General features: G+C 38.8%; 4 protein-coding genes across 4 annotated transcripts; 3 read left to right on the top strand and 1 right to left on the bottom strand.

Annotated features, from left to right (window-relative positions):
• Positions 1-2,424: 2,424 nt before the first annotated feature.
• LOC147925751 (uncharacterized) lies at positions 2,425-4,216 on the bottom strand. Its single transcript, XM_087492752.1, has 3 exons — positions 3,881-4,216; positions 3,569-3,791; positions 2,425-3,476 (listed from the first exon to the last, which is right to left on the bottom strand). Exons 1-3 carry the CDS (start codon positions 4,214-4,216, stop codon positions 2,425-2,427), a joined length of 1,611 nt encoding a protein of 536 aa, XP_087348878.1.
• Positions 4,217-5,802: 1,586 nt separating this feature from the next.
• Positions 5,803-8,282, top strand: LOC104750832 (putative WRKY transcription factor 36). The gene is made up of 4 exons (XM_010472681.3): positions 5,803-6,106; positions 6,679-7,218; positions 7,326-7,439; positions 7,580-8,282. Exons 1-4 carry the CDS (start codon positions 6,041-6,043, stop codon positions 8,012-8,014), a joined length of 1,155 nt encoding a protein of 384 aa, XP_010470983.2. The 5' UTR covers positions 5,803-6,040; the 3' UTR covers positions 8,015-8,282.
• Positions 8,283-9,278: 996 nt separating this feature from the next.
• Positions 9,279-11,466, top strand: LOC104750831 (SNF1-related protein kinase regulatory subunit gamma-1-like). Its single transcript, XM_010472680.3, has 5 exons — positions 9,279-9,711; positions 9,880-10,322; positions 10,403-10,669; positions 10,750-10,922; positions 11,009-11,466. The coding sequence occupies exons 1-5, from the start codon at positions 9,534-9,536 to the stop codon at positions 11,289-11,291; spliced, it is 1,344 nt and encodes a 447-aa protein (XP_010470982.1). The 5' UTR covers positions 9,279-9,533; the 3' UTR covers positions 11,292-11,466.
• Positions 11,467-11,908: 442 nt separating this feature from the next.
• Positions 11,909-13,560, top strand: LOC104750830 (ubiquitin-conjugating enzyme E2 2). The gene is made up of 6 exons (XM_087493018.1): positions 11,909-12,222; positions 12,503-12,627; positions 12,712-12,737; positions 12,849-12,938; positions 13,013-13,101; positions 13,185-13,560. Exons 2-6 carry the CDS (start codon positions 12,503-12,505, stop codon positions 13,311-13,313), a joined length of 459 nt encoding a protein of 152 aa, XP_087349144.1. The 5' UTR covers positions 11,909-12,222; the 3' UTR covers positions 13,314-13,560.
• The last annotated feature ends 1,821 nt before the right edge of the window (positions 13,561-15,381 follow it).

The raw sequence follows: 15,381 nt of genomic DNA, 5'->3' as shown, positions 1-15,381 counted from the left end.
TTCGCGCGTTTCGCTCATGCCAAAGTGTGTAGATCACTGCCTGAGCTACCAGTAACTTCAGTGTTGCCAAGTTTCCTTCGGAGGAGGCTTGCAACCATAGTAGGAAACCGTCCCAAGAGCTAAAACCAAAGAAGTGCAGTTTCATTCTTGAGGTGCACCATCTCCACAAGTCATAGCTATAAGGACAGCGTACGAATATGTGATCTCTTGTTTCAGTATAAATTTCACAGAGAATACATGTGTCATCTTCCAAGAGACCCCAGTTCCTCAAGCGAGACAAAGTTGGCATTCTATCAAGGCAAGCAAGCCACATTATGAAGGAGTATTTGGGGATGGAACCTGGGAACCAAACCTGCTTGTGCCAAGGTACCTCCGTTGCTGGTGGTTTGCAGACTTTCCAAGTGTTGGAGAAGCTAAAACGATCTTGAGGTTCCCTTGTCGAGTTAGCCCACAAGTATAAATCCTTGACTTCCGAGTTGATTTCTTTTTCTGCGAGATGGCATAGCAGGTTCTCAGCATTTTCACTACGAGCACCTCTAAAAATCCACCCATTTTGAGTGCGAGCTGTAGACACTGTGGCATCCAGTGGCAAGTCATAGCGTCGGTGGGCATCTGGTCCAAGGGACGAGTATAAATCTCCGAAAGGAGTCCAGTTGTCGTACCAGAAGGAGCATGTTTTCCCATCACCCACTTCGCAGGAGAGAAGGATTTTTGCAGTGTCTCTAAGCTTCAAGAGGTGTTTCCACATGGAGGACCCAGGGCTTTTTGATGAGAGTCTCCGGAAACTACTTCTTTTCAGCCTATTCTTTTTACACCAAGCCACCCAGAGAGAACCGGACTTAGAGAACAATTGCCATATCAATTTCAACCCAAAAATCTTGTTCCAAGCTCTTAGGTCCTTTAGACCCAAGCCTCCCTCTTCTTTTGGGGAGCATACTTGCTTCCAACTGACTTTTGCTTGCTTGAGGTGTTCTATAGACCCCGACCAGAGGAACCTCCTGCAGAGTTTTTCCAGGTCCTTGATTCACTTTGCAGGTAGGATAAACACTGCACACCAATAAGCGATTATATTTTGAATAACTGAGCTGAGAAGTTGGAGTCTCCCCGCGTAGGAAAGGTGTCTATGGAGCCAGGAATTCAGCTTTGCTCTAATCTTCTGGATCAGAGGCTCGCAATCTGCATGGGAGAGAGGGTTTGGCAATAGTGAGAGACCAAGGTAACGAACCGGGAGGGTTCCCAGGGAGAAGCCAAAATTTGTGCTCACAGAGGTCTGTTCAGCCACAGTGGAATCCACAAGGAAGAGTTCTGTTATGTTCATGTTCATAATCAGACCAGAGATGTTTGCGAAATACTCTAGGAGATTCACAATTTCCTGCAGAGAAGAGTGCTCCCCATCAAAGAAAAGCATCACATTGTCAGCAAAGATTAAATGTGTGATGTTTGGGTTTGAAGCCTTTGGATGGTAGCCAATCTGTCCATTACTGAATCTGAGATCGAGGAGTCTGGAGAAGATATCCATTCCTAGGGCAAAGAGGTAAGGAGACAGGGGATCTCCCAGTCTGAGGCTTTTTTTTCCCTTGAAGTAACCACACAGTTCACCATTAACTGAAATGGAGAATCGAGTGGTCTGAATACATTGACGAATCCAGTGGAGGTACTTCTGAGGAAAGTTTGTTGCGGCTAAGATATCCAGGATGAAACTCCACTCTATGAAGTCAAAAGCTTTACGGAGGTCTATCTTAAGCATTCCACGTTTTGAGATCCCACTCTTATTATACCCTTGGACGAGCTCAGACGCCAGCAAGACATTCTCTACTATCTGCCTGTCCTTTATGAAAGCAGTTTGGTTTTGCTGGATCATATCTGGAAGTAGTAGTTGCAGCCGCCTAGCTAACAGTTTGGAAATGACTTTATACAGTGCATTCAGACATGTGATGGGCCTATAGTCTGAAGTTGTATCCGCATTTGTCACTTTTGCAATCATTGTTACTGGTGTAGAGTTCCAACTTGGCTCCATTTTACCAGACGTGAAGAAATGTTGCACTGCTCTAGTAACATCCTCTCCCACTATCTCCCAACAATGTCTGAAGAATTCTCCTGTGTACCCATCCGGTCCTGGGGCTTTGTCTCTAGGGAGCAAAAAGTATTCATCACGTATCTCTACAGAGGTGAAATTTCTATCCAATGCTTGCCTTTGTCCCTCACTGCATCTAAAAGGGTGAATTGATTGGATACACGCTTTAAGACACGGGGTAGAGCTAGACTTTCCAAATAGTGATGTGTAAAAATCTACACAAGCAGATTTGATTGTTCGTTTATCAGTGATTATGGAGCCATCATCCATTTGGAGCCTTTTGATCTCATTGAAAGCCTGGTGAATCACCACACTCTTGTGGAAGTAAGCCGTATTCTCATCTCCATCTGCTATCCATTGAGGCCTGATTTTTGGTGGAGGAACGTTGATTCTGCTTTGGCCAGCTTCTCCCATATCTCATGAGCCTTGCGTTCCGCAGAGGCTGATTCCGGGTTAGGCGAGTTGAAAAGATTAGCTTGAGCTGCCTTAAGGTCTGCCAAAGCCACTTTCACCTTGTTTTCAATCCCTGAGAAGGCCGATCTGTTAAGGTCTTTGAGAGGACCTTTCAGGCATTTAAGCTTTCGGCTGACCTGGATCAAAGGTGAGCTCCCTTCCTCAGAGGAACTCCAATTGTCGTGGACTAGTTGGAGGAAGCTCTCATGTTGCAACAGGTGGTGATTAAACCTAAACGGTTGTATTGGTCTTGGTCCCCTTTCCTGAAACCTGATACAACATGAGGCATGGTCCGAGAACAGAGGTTCTTCATAGGTTGCAATGGCAGTGACATACGCAGCAAACCATTGTACATTGGCCACCATACGGTCGAGTTTTTCTGCGATTGGAGTGCTTTGCTGATGATTCCACCAAGTAAATATTGATCCATGCGCACGCAGATCCATCAAACAAGTGTTGTTCAAACAGTGTTGCAGTTCTCTGCATCCTCCCGAGTAAACCTCATAGTCTTCACTTCTTGAGTGATCGGAGGGTTGAAGCGTCTGGTTGAAATCCCCGATGGCTAGCCATGGAGAATCCCGCACAGGCGTGTTTAAAGCCATATCCTCAAGATCACTCCAGAGGGCAACCCTTTCGTGTCTGAGGTTGGCACCGTAGATAAAAGAAACAGTGAAATTGATCTCCTTGTCTGGCCAAGAGATACTGCAAGTAATGTGTTGGCGAGTCTTCTTATAAGCTAACACCTTCACTGCTTTGCTATACACCACCCAAATTCTCCCTATATGGGAGTGTTCATAATTTGGGATTAGACTCCACCCCGACAGAAAGATTTTCATGACCTTCTGTGCATTGTGTTCCAAAACATGTGTCTCTAGGAGACAGCCAAAAACTGGTCGTTGTTGCTGAGACCAGGTTTTGAATCTTCGCTGCTTATCGGGATCATTTATCCCTCATATATTCCAACAAAACATCAGCATGACAAAAAGGATATTCAAAAAGTGGATTAGTGACGGAAGGAAAACCTTCCCACGTGAATAGGACCATTCTTCAGCTTGGCCCTATTCTTTTTCTTCTGACTCTTAGACAACACCTTGGTGAAACCACCATTGTCATCGTCCGGGGGTTTCTCCTCCTTCTCCACGGTGGAGGTAGAGTATCCCAGCGGCTGAGGAGAGTTATCCACAGCTTTACCTTCAGCGGGAACACCAAATGAGTGTACAACATCCTGTTGGTTAACAATCACTACTTCAGGGGGATCAGACTTCTTTTCAGTGAAAGTAGTAGTATCGCTAGGTACTCTAGACTCGGAAATCTGGGAGGGGGGGGGGGGGGGGGGGGGGTTGTACGCTTTACCCATTGCAATGAGGTTTTCACTGTGGCTGGTTCCTTGGTGACTATAACTTGTACCTCACTAGCAGTGGCTCCCTCTTTACCTTTACCTTTCCTCCAGGGGCAGATGGATTCAGCGTGATTTGCCTTTTTGCAGGTGGAGCACAGTAGAGGGACACTCATACAGTGCTTTGAGGTATGCCCGGCTTCGTCACAAATAGGACAGATTGGAGGGAGATGGGGGCACGACACGGCAACCCTTCTTGTTTCACCGCATTCAAATTGAGCACATACAAATTCTGGAAGGGGTTTGTGCAAGTCTATTTCAGTGAATACCTTGGCCACCTCCAGGTTTGTCATTTGTTATGTTTCCTTGTGGAGACAGATTGGATGACCTACAATGCTGGCGATGCGACTGAGCGCCGGCGGGCAATAGAACTCATACGACACGTTTTGGAGCTCAATCCAGACAGGAGCCGTCCTGAGAGCCGGTTTTGAAGGCTGAACCCCTGGAGTCCATTCGGCAACAAACATTGTGGAGCCATCTATGGACCATATACCTTCTCTTAGTACACGTTGTCTTGTGGAGATGTTTGGTATCTTAAAGAGGAAGGTGTTCGGCGTGTCGAGCTTCGAGACAGAGATGTCTTGATGCCATTTACTCCAAATTAGGTTTATCACTGCTCTGATTTTTCCATAGGAAGGAGCCTTGCGGTAAAATTGGCCGACAACAAAGCTCTGCTAGAGAGACTTGTTGTCTTCAATTACCTTATTTGGGATTGTTACACAGATTTCTCCCGAGTCCAGCAAAAAAGGTGAACCACATTTGTTTAGAGAGCAGGATCCTCCATAGGTACGTTCAGCCCACGTTAGGAGAGGCAGAGTATCCTGCGGATGACTAGCCGGGACTGGATCTGAGGTCGGAGATGGAAAGATCTTCTGTCCAGGAGATGGAGATAAGGGAAGTTCAGATCTGGTGGGAAGATCAGGAACGGAAGAGGGCAGATGACGGGCAAGCGGTTTTCGTTTTTTTTTTGCCATGATAGAAGAGAGTCGCCGGCGGTGACCGCCACCGGCTCAAAGGGAGAAAGAGATGGAAGAGATCGAAAACCCTACCTCGAGGAACGTGCCAGAGAGAAAAACTTTGGGGTAACTATATCTATATATCATCAGCGTAATTAAGTTAGCATGCAGATCGATGAGATATCATATTTTGATTGGATACGATCACCACAATCGACCCCGCACATCTAGAACCGTGCTGTCAAATACTCAACACGCGTTGTACGGCTGAAACTTTCTTTTACAAATGCAAATGCACTCACTGACATGCGGTGTCCTAGTGGAAGATGATTATAATAAGTAGCATGCTTTTGATTCGTTATTTGATTTAATTCGATTTAAAAAACTTAGATAACCGTAAGTTTAAGGGACATTAAGATCCTATAAAAAAAAATTAGCACACTAAAAATGATAAAGTTATAATATTTGTTCTGATCTTGTATCAGCTATAAATGTATTCATATATGTGTATTATTTATATAAGGTTAAATTTTTTATCTTAAACTCTTAATAGATATTGTACATTAAAACTAGTTAACATATATAAAAAAAAAAGAATGATAAGATGAAATATGATATGTTAAAGATAATCTTGCAATTTATTGATAAGATGAAAGTAAACACTTGCTTTTAGTTACCTAATAGGCTAATACTATTGATAAGATGAAATATACATGCTTTAATTATGATGTAAATTTGTAAGAAATTGAAATATTCCAAAGTATTAATGTTTCGGCCAGATTCATCTGGATTGCAATACCATTTGATATTACTAATGACAATAATTATAGTAAAAGATTTGATAATTTATTTATATGACCACAATTATAATATGATGATGCGCATTAATTAATTTTATTATATAATGCTGAGTCGTCGTCTGTTTGGGGATTATTCAAGAATAGAGACAGAGCTGGTAACATGGTGGTGGTGATATAAACCATTATATATTTTTAGTTCTGTATTCCCTCTTATTATAATCCAAAGTCAAATACTATACGCATTTGGGTCCCTATATAAACCAATAAAGAAGCCAATAAATTTTTTTTTTTTTTTGTTGCAAAGAAGTAAAAGAGCAGATCCGGTTGATCTCAAGATCACATCTGAATCATAATATATATCATGACCAAAGAGGAGACCGTTTCATGCTCCCAACCTTCCGATGGTGTTATGGGAGAACCTGATAAGGTAAATCTTGAAACTATTTCTTGATAAGTGTTTTAAACCACAGATTTTCTCAAATTAAGTTTTTTTTTGGTTTGTTTTCTCAATCTCCTTCTGGTGTTTCAGTCGGTGAGAATTAATCTCATGTTCATATGATTCTGGTTTTTCATATAGATTTACATATAGTTTACTTTCATATAATTTTTATGTTTGAAATCAATACTTGATTTGCTGCTTCTTATAAAAGTCAACTTTGCTTGTTCAGAAATGGTCTCGAGTATCGAAAAGTTCATTATTTTGTAGTATCATCATGCTTTGCATAAACATAAAACACAAACAAAAATGGTGCATGCTGTTAATTAATTCGGGTCGGTTATTGAATGCTCAAGGATACCAAAATTTATTCCGGTATTTAAATATTTTTAATGTTAACATGCAATTATATAAGATCCCCTCTAGACCGGTCGGATACAATTTTTTTTTTTTGTTTCTTGGCATTTCCATCTCCGTTCATTTTCTATGATATTTTCACTTTTGTGTGTAAAACACATGTAAGGTTAGAAGGTGAATATAAACGCATGAGGATATATTTACAGGAAGAGGAGCTTGATGCAACAAAAGCAAAGGTGGAAAAAGTTAGGGAAGAAAATGAGAAATTAAAGCTCTTGCTCTCGACGATTCTTAATAACTACAACTCTCTTCAAATGCATGTCTCCGAAGTTCTCCGAAAACAACAAGGAGCTTCTATAGAGCTAGAGGTTGATCGTGATCAAGACAAAGATAATGATTTTGGTGTAGATATATCACTTAGGCTTGGAAGATCATCAGAGCAAACGATCTCTAAAAAAGAGGAGAAGGTGGACAAGGCTTCTGATGAGAAGGAGGAAAGATCAAAAAAGAAAAGATCGTCACTGGGGTTAGGATTTCAGATCCAAAATTGTGAAGACTCAACCTCGAAATTAGATTATCATTGTAGACAAGTTAAGAATGTAAACGCAGAGAATAAATGTGTATCTTCGAGGAAAGACGTCAAAACAGCTAGAAATGAAAATCATCAAGATGTTTTGGAAGAGCATGAGCAAACAAGTTTGAAGAAAACTAGGGTTTCTGTTAAAGCAACATGTGAAGACCCATCAGTACGTACCACCAAAACCATGCATACATTACATATATGTGTTTATTTAGCACGTAACATCTAATCTAATTAGTTGATCATATTGGTATATGTTACATGAATGTATAGATAAACGACGGTTGCCAATGGAGGAAGTACGGTCAAAAGACAGCAAAAACCAATCCTCTTCCACGAGCCTATTACCGTTGCTCCATGTCGTCAAATTGTCCCGTCAGAAAACAGGTATACTACGTACATACTATAACAATCCAGAAAATGTTTTTGTTGTCGATTGATTTTGAGTTAAGAACTCATAAAATATGTTTTTTCATTGTCTATTGGTTAGTTTAGAAATCATAAAATATAAATATATATGTCTATAGGTGCAAAGATGCGGAGAAGAAGAAACATCTGCTTTTATGACAACATATGAAGGAAACCACGACCATCCTCTTCCCATGGAAGCAACCCACATGGCTGCTGGAACTTCCGCGGCTGCCTCTTTATTACAATCTGGCTCCTCCTCTTCCTCGTCCTCCACCTCAGCGAGCCTAAGCTACTATTTCCCTTATCACCACTTCTCTATCTCCACCACTAATGCCCACCCCACCGTGACATTGGACCTCACAAGACCAAACTATACAAATCAATCACCAATATCTTCCTCCTCTTTCAGTCTCAACTTCTCCTCCTCTGATCCTCCACCTCCATCATCTCAAGATCACACCTTGAACTTTGGTGGCTTGCGAACACAAGCTCCTTTGAGTACAGATTCCCTAATGGCCCGTTATCGAACGAGACTTTCAGGACAACAATAACTATATCGGTATAGGGAGGGTACAAGTCCGGAAAGTAATTGATATATGTCCATTTCCTTTGTCATTCATTTGATTTTCAGCCTCCGAAAGTGAGATTTGGTACATTTTGGCATGATATGCAAATTGCATATATATACTTGTAGATATCCAAAGTGTCTAAATTAGTGGCTGACCAATCATATAATGGAGCATATATGAAGCTTTTGTAAATGTATACTGTCCTACAAACAATTTGCTACACAAAATATATATATGTTTTTGTATAAAATTTGAAAATACAATGTTACATTAATGTTTGGGTTTGGGTGAATAGGTAGGTAGTCTAATTTTGAGCTGTAAAAGTAAATTACTATTTGGTGACAAAATGTTAAATAAAAGAGGTTTCCATGGGGACTGACAAAATCTCCCTTATTACTCTATACTTTTGTGAAATTGTGTGAATTTACAAAATAACTTGCTTGAATCACGTAAAAATCAATTTATCTTTATGTTATTTCTCGTTGGTGGAGAGCTGCATGATTGTTTATCACGTTTAGCAAGAATCATATACATTATTCTCTTCCATTTAGATAGCCAATTAATCAAAAATAAATTGCTATCACATAAAATAATTTGTTATTTGACAAATTATTGATCATGCATGTAACATGAATGATTTTAAACAGTGTGAAATTTGGTAAAATAACGTCTTATATTTGGTGAAATAGTGACCTTGTATCATGAATAATATTCAACACATTAATGTAATGTGACTAATGCCTTCTATGAATAACCATCACGTTTAAGTGTAAGCTATATACATGTAAATTTTCTAGTTGTTAAGTACTCTACATCTCTTACTGAACTTCTTGCAAGTTCCACAGTATATGTTTATATTTTCTTCTGCATTATTTGATGGTAAAAAAAAATGTAAAAGTGGAACTTGTGAGGCTCGCCAACTTATATATGACTATTTATTTCCGATACAACATTTTTTTTTTTTTTTTTGACAATTTATAAATATGACCTTTAATATATTGGCATTGTGATCAACAATGGATTTCAAAATCACTTCTATTTCCACTGGTGAAAGAAAACATATGAGAAAACACAAACACTATTGATCGATCTTTATCTTTAGGGTTGTTATCAATTCGCTTCTAATTCACGATTCAATTGTAGGCTCAGGCCCATACGACAACAACACTCTCTTAGGAATCGGCCCATCCGCGTCGGAGGCTCCGATTGTAGCGCTGTTAAAGACTCTTTGACACACGACCATCTTAATGTAACGCCACGTGTCGACGCACTTCATCAGGACGCGCGTAACCGCCAGTAGTTGCGAAACCAAAGGTTCCAACTTCCCGACACGTCGCTTATCCCGACCACGAACCACTGTTCTCGATTCTCTTTTTTTTCTTCCTCAAGCAAAAAAACTTTTTTTTTTCTTCTGGGTTTCTTCGTTTCCAATCTTGGAATCACCGTAGTAGATTGCTTTGCGAGTTTTTCAATTGATACGATCTCAAGCGGCAACCAAGAAATGGCGGGAATCGAAGAAGTAGTAGATAAGAAGATAAGATCAACAGTTTCGAGCTGTGAGGCTTATTTCGATAAAGTTCAGTCAAGGAAGAATCTTCCCAAATCTCTTCAAGAAACCCTAAACTCTGCTTTCGCCGGTATCCCTGTTTCCTCCTTCCCTCAAGTCCCCGGCGGCAGAGGTAATAAAAAAAAAAAACAAGATCCAATTTTTTACTCAATTTGGTTTCATTCCGTGAACCAGTGTAGTTCGTGATTGTAAAAAAAAGATCCAATTTTTAACTTAGTATAGTTTCATTCTGTGAATCAGAGTGGTTCCTGATTGTAATTACCCATTTGTTTGATGACAGTGATAGAGATACCAGCGGAGACACCAGTCTCAGAAGCAGTAAAGATTTTATCAGACAGCAAGATACTCTCAGCTCCTGTGATCAACACAGATCACGAGACTTCTTTAGATTGGAGAGACAGATACCTAGGAATCATTGATTACTCTTCGATCATCTTATGGGTACTAGAGAGTGCTGAACTCGCTGCAATCGCCTTGTCTGCCACCTCTGCAACCGCTGCTGGTGTTGGAGCAGGAGCTGTTGGAGCTCTTGGTGTTGCTGCCCTCGGTGTCACTGGTCCCGTTGCTGCAGCGGGGCTAGCTGCGGCTGCGGTTGGAGCTGCTGTTGCTGGTGGTGTTGCAGCTGATCGTGGGATTGGTAAAGATGCTCCTACTGCTGCTGATAAATTAGGGAAAGATTTTTATCAAGTTATTCTTCAAGAAGAGCCTTTCAAATCAACCACTGTAAGTGTTACTACCTAGTAATGCTTTTTTTGCTTAGTGGACAGTGTTATGGATATGTTTTATGTTGTTGTTGTTGTCAGGTTAGAACGATACTTAAGTCGTTTAGATGGGCTCCTTTTCTTCCTGTTTCAACAGAGAGTTCAATGCTGAGTGTTATGTTGCTACTCTCCAAGTACCGGTTAAGAAATGTGCCGGTTATTAAAGCAGGAGAACCTGATATAAAGAACTACATTACTCAATCTGCAGTTGTTCAAGGTCTTGAAGGTTGTAAAGGTAGAGATTGGTTTGATCACATTTCTGCTCTCCCCATTGCTGATCTCGGCCTTCCTTTCATGTCTCCTAGCGAGGTAAAGAATATATAAACTCTTTAAGAACTCACGGCAATAGGCTTTGCAAACTGGTGTGAAATCGAACTTATTGGGTTCAGGTTGTTAGCATTGAGAGTGAAGAACTTATTCTTGAAGCATTTAAGCGGATGAGAGACAACAACATTGGTGGTCTCCCTGTAATCGAAGGGCCGAACAAGAAGATTGTTGGAAACATAAGCATGAGAGATATCAGATATTTGCTTCTACAACCTGAAGTCTTCTCCAATTTCAGGTCTAAATTTACTTTTACTCGCTTGTTTCACATTACAACTTCTGGTTCAACTACTAAAAATGATGTCTTTGTTTATTATGATAAAGACAACTTACGGTGAAGAGTTTCGCGACAAAGATTGCTACCTCGGGAGAGGAGTATGGTTTAGCGGTTCCTGCGATAACATGTAGGCCTGATTCGACTTTGGGGAGTGTTATAAACAGTTTGGCTTCGAGGTCGGTGCATCGGGTTTATGTAGCGGCTGGAGAAGAGAATGAGCTTTATGGTGTTATAACATTGAGGGATGTGATCTCTTGTTTCGTATCAGAACCTCCAAACTACTTTGAGAACTGTCTAGGGTTCTCAGTTAAAGAAATGCTTAACCGATGATCATCTCTTGTTTCTCAGCTTTACTTTTTGTCTTTGTTTCTGTTGTTCTTTCTTGGTTTTAGATTATGGAGTTTGTTGTCTTTATATCTTTATTTTGTAACCATTTTGACTTTTAAAAGTTCTGTCATTTGTGATTTATCTTTAGAAAAATCTAATCAAGTTGGAATTTTGCCTAGAGATGGATAATGATTGGAACTTAACACTGATAACAAGGGATTAGGACAACACTTGCCATCCAACAGCAGCACATGAGTGTACAAAATTGGTTTTTGATGTGAACTGATCATTGGCAAAACTTTGGAGATTTTAAAATTGGGTTATACTATAATTTACAAAAGCATAGTGGAAATTAGAAAAATATATACTGTATGGTGGTAATTTTTTTTAAATGAGTGTCATTTAGCCTAATAATGTGATATTATGTAAGTTAATATGTTTTCAAATAAAAAATATATTAGTTAGTTAAATTTCGCGCGAAAATAATATTAAACGTAAATTTAATGTAATTTAATACGTTTCAGATAAAATATGTTTAGTTTAGATAGCGCAAAAATCATACTATTATTCTTGAAAGCACACTTATAATATAAGAATTTATTTATAAATTTTTGAAATTTATTTATGAGTTGTATCATTTCTTTAAAATTTGGAATTTTATTGACCAAGAAAATATATGAAATAAATAAATATGGAACTTTTCTGAATGTATTAAAAAAAAAAAAAAAAAAAAAAAGAGCGTTTCCTGAATGCATGGTTTGGTTGTCACCTTCAGGTGCCTCGGCGACCCAATCATCATCCCCCGTCTCTTTTACTAGACCACAACATAAACCCTAATTTCCCGACATCTCCATCTCCTCCGATTACCTCAAAAGTGTTCGATCTCGGCTCATCTTTACGAAAGTTCATCCCTTTTTCATCTTGAGAATCTCAGGTTTGTCCAATTTCTTATATCCTGTTTTGGTGCTCTGCTCCTGATAGGGATGATTTAGGGTTGCTTACGATTTCGAGAGGGCCTGGTCTCTTTGTTAGTTTTCATTGAGACCCTTATTCGTAATTCTTGTTGTGGGTCTTATCTAGCCCATGTTAAGATATGAATCTATCCTCTTCCCCTGTTTAGATTTTGCAATTAAGAAGACATCCTGGGAACGTTTGATTGTTTAGTCTTAGTTTTTGTTTTTTTACTTGTGGTGGCATCTTTGTGGTTTTTGAAGATGTCAACTCCAGCAAGGAAGAGGCTTATGAGAGATTTCAAAAGGTTGCAGCAAGATCCTCCTGCTGGAATCAGTGGTGCTCCTCAAGACAACAACATCTTGCTCTGGAACGCTGTTATCTTTGGGTATAAACATATGCTTTTTTGTGGTAGTAACTTGTTTTTTTCTCTTCTTGTGTGGATTCTGATCTGTTTCATGGAACTTTGCAGTCCGGATGATACACCTTGGGATGGAGGTTTGTACAATTTCCTTTTACATATATGACTAGAGAAACATGAACTTTGTATAGATTCAATCCTTGTTAAGAAGTACCACATCACCTGTATATGTTTTTTTTATCTTTCAGGTACTTTTAAGTTGACCATTCAGTTTACAGAGGATTATCCAAACAAACCACCAACTGTTCGTTTTGTTTCTCGGATGTTTCATCCTAATAGTAAGTCTCTCATTCATGCTTAATCTTTGGCTCTGTTACTTGATCTTATTGTTTCTCTTGGCTGTTTTGTTCAGTCTATGCAGATGGAAGTATCTGTCTTGACATCTTACAGAACCAATGGAGTCCTATTTATGATGTTGCAGCAATCCTTACATCTATCCAGGTATATGATCAATCCTTGTGTATCATTTCATCTTTTGAGATTATCCCTTTCAATGGATGAATGGTTTTTTTTCGAACTTGCAGTCACTCCTCTGTGATCCTAACCCGAACTCACCTGCAAACTCTGAAGCTGCCCGCTTATTCAGCGAGAACAAGCGAGAATACAACAGACGGGTGAAGGAGATTGTGGAACAGAGTTGGACCGCTGATTAATATCGGGTAACCAAATCTTCTGCGCTCGGATTTTATAACTTTTGAAGAAGTGAAGGCGATCAAACTGGTAAAAACGTGAGACATTTATCAGTTTTCCAAAGTTAGTTGTTTCATGCCTTCAGTTCATTATATATATGTACTGTACTGTTTGGATAAGTCACATATATTTTCTGGATTGTTCAGTTTGTATCTGTGTTTGTATGTCTCTCACCAATTCAATATAGAGTATGGATTCTATTGCTGTTTAGATTCGATTTAAAGGGAGGCAATTCAAATCGTGGAGTTTTAACCAGTTTGGTGAATAAGATGAACAGAACAAAACAAAGCACATAGTGCTCTGTCTCAAGATCTTAGTTAGGTTCTTAGGTTTTTTCACAAACGTTTGAGCTAAGTCATAGATAAAGCTGATATTGTCTATAGATGATTCTTACGTATTGGATTGGTTTTGCTATGCAATCATAATGTATTTATTGTTCATTTGAGTGGTTAAGCAACATTTAACTAGTGAACTGCATATTTAACTAGTTAAACTCCAATGAGACGAATTATTAGTTGCTAACTAAGAAATGAAATGAGAAGAGTCACATTACTTTAAAAGAGAAGTAAATATTAAATGATTTGTTTATCCGTGAACACATGAAAAAACTCTTAACTCACCTGGCCGTTGGAAAAAACCGCTCAAATCTTTGAGTGCCATGATGCCACCTAGAGTCCCCCCAAACACTTCAGTGTTCATTGAATTGATTCATCGGTTGATAGAAAACAAAATATGAACAATGAAGCGTTAAAGGGAACTCAAGGGGACATTTGACTTTACATCTTATGTCTCTTTGCTAATGCTTCTTCTCTTACTCACTTACCTTCTTAGTGACAACCCAAGCTGCATTTATATATATATGCTTCTCCATATTATATTTTTTTAGAGGAATTTTTCGGGGAGGGACCGTAGAATATATGTTCTCTATTGACAAGCAAAACATGGGCGAAATATATATATGAAGATGAACCAAGTCGGAATTTGGGAATAAGGAGGAGCCACGAGAATATTAATATCATCTTTTGCTACAGAAGCACATTCTTCACAAAGATCTTTCCTCCCGTAGATCTTATTCTTCTACTCTCTTTTTTTCTTTTCCTTGTAAAGTTGTAATTGCTTAAAGCCAAGAACATTTCAACAAAGTTACGAAAACCAAAATAAAAACTAAAGAAAGTTACAAAATGTAAAAAAAGTCTACAAAACTGTGAAAGAATATTACGAATTTCACAATATTCTCTCTGTTTCATTTGTTGTGAAAGAATACAAACTTTTTTCAAGAAATCACATAGTAAAATTTATTCTTTACTTAACAAAAAGTTATTAACTAAAACTAATTTAACCAATGAGAAAACATAATAGAGAATATAAATGGTCAAAAAGTCAATTACAGTTAAAATTTTGCATAGATTTTTGAAAACATCACTTGAACCCAAACAAAAAAAAATTCCTAAAACATCACTTAATGGGATACGGAGGGAGTAGTATATTTAATAATTATTAATATTATGTTGAGATGATAATTAATGTGTTGTTAATATGGTAAAAGCGAAAATAAAACTGTCTTTTTATGTCTACAGTATATCATTAAGTTTAAGTAGCGGTGTGTATATGCGCTGATGCGCACAAGAAGAAGCAAACAAATTTATGTGTGCATTTGCATGTATATGAGTGTGCATGCACATTCTTTGGCATCTAAACGTGTATAGAAACGTATCCTGCAAAAAGCTGAATGGAGAAAGGACTTGTGCACTTTTCTTGAAACAAAATGATTCCCTCACGTACGTACACTTAAAGCCCTTAACCTGGATTCACGTCTACATTCACAATGTTTCCAATTGTATATATGAAACGCCAATGTCTCCATTCTTTTTCAAACCCCTAACACCCTTGTAAACCCAATTTGCCCATTCCACTGAAGTGTACGTTCAATTAATTTAAGAAACACATCATTTTGGTCGGATGTTCCCTAGAGTTCCTCTGAGCACTTCATTGGAGATATCATTGTCTACTAAATTGTATTCTACTGAAGTG

This window comes from Camelina sativa, chromosome 16 (genome assembly GCF_030686135.1).
Source record: "Camelina sativa cultivar CO46 ecotype springtype chromosome 16, ASM3068613v1".
NCBI classification, from domain to species: domain Eukaryota; kingdom Viridiplantae; phylum Streptophyta; class Magnoliopsida; order Brassicales; family Brassicaceae; genus Camelina; species Camelina sativa.
Note: the sequence above shows the minus strand (reverse complement) of the source record. Positions and strands in the feature narration are given on the sequence as shown.

Bases quoted from the DNA above. Each gene is read 5' to 3' on its own strand.
- LOC104750830 (XM_087493018.1), top strand. From the start codon at position 12,503: ATGTCAACTCCAGCAAGGAAGAGGCTTATGAGAGATTTCAAAAGGTTG. The intron at 12,628-12,711 runs GTATAAACATAT...GGAACTTTGCAG, and splicing joins TGGAACGCTGTTATCTTTGG to TCCGGATGATACACCTTGGG. The intron at 12,738-12,848 runs GTTTGTACAATT...TTTATCTTTCAG, and splicing joins TGATACACCTTGGGATGGAG to GTACTTTTAAGTTGACCATT.
- LOC104750832 (XM_010472681.3), top strand. From the start codon at position 6,041: ATGACCAAAGAGGAGACCGTTTCATGCTCCCAACCTTCCGATGGTGTT. The intron at 6,107-6,678 runs GTAAATCTTGAA...ATATATTTACAG, and splicing joins TTATGGGAGAACCTGATAAG to GAAGAGGAGCTTGATGCAAC. The intron at 7,440-7,579 runs GTATACTACGTA...ATATGTCTATAG, and splicing joins ATTGTCCCGTCAGAAAACAG to GTGCAAAGATGCGGAGAAGA.
- LOC147925751 (XM_087492752.1), bottom strand. From the start codon at position 4,216: ATGACAAACCTGGAGGTGGCCAAGGTATTCACTGAAATAGACTTGCAC. The intron at 3,792-3,880 runs GTAAAGCGTACA...TTCACTGAAAAG, and splicing joins TGAAAACCTCATTGCAATGG to AAGTCTGATCCCCCTGAAGT. The intron at 3,477-3,568 runs GTCCTATTCACG...GGAATATATGAG, and splicing joins TAGGGCCAAGCTGAAGAATG to GGATAAATGATCCCGATAAG.
- LOC104750831 (XM_010472680.3), top strand. From the start codon at position 9,534: ATGGCGGGAATCGAAGAAGTAGTAGATAAGAAGATAAGATCAACAGTT. The intron at 10,323-10,402 runs GTAAGTGTTACT...TGTTGTTGTCAG, and splicing joins AGCCTTTCAAATCAACCACT to GTTAGAACGATACTTAAGTC. The intron at 10,670-10,749 runs GTAAAGAATATA...TATTGGGTTCAG, and splicing joins CTTTCATGTCTCCTAGCGAG to GTTGTTAGCATTGAGAGTGA.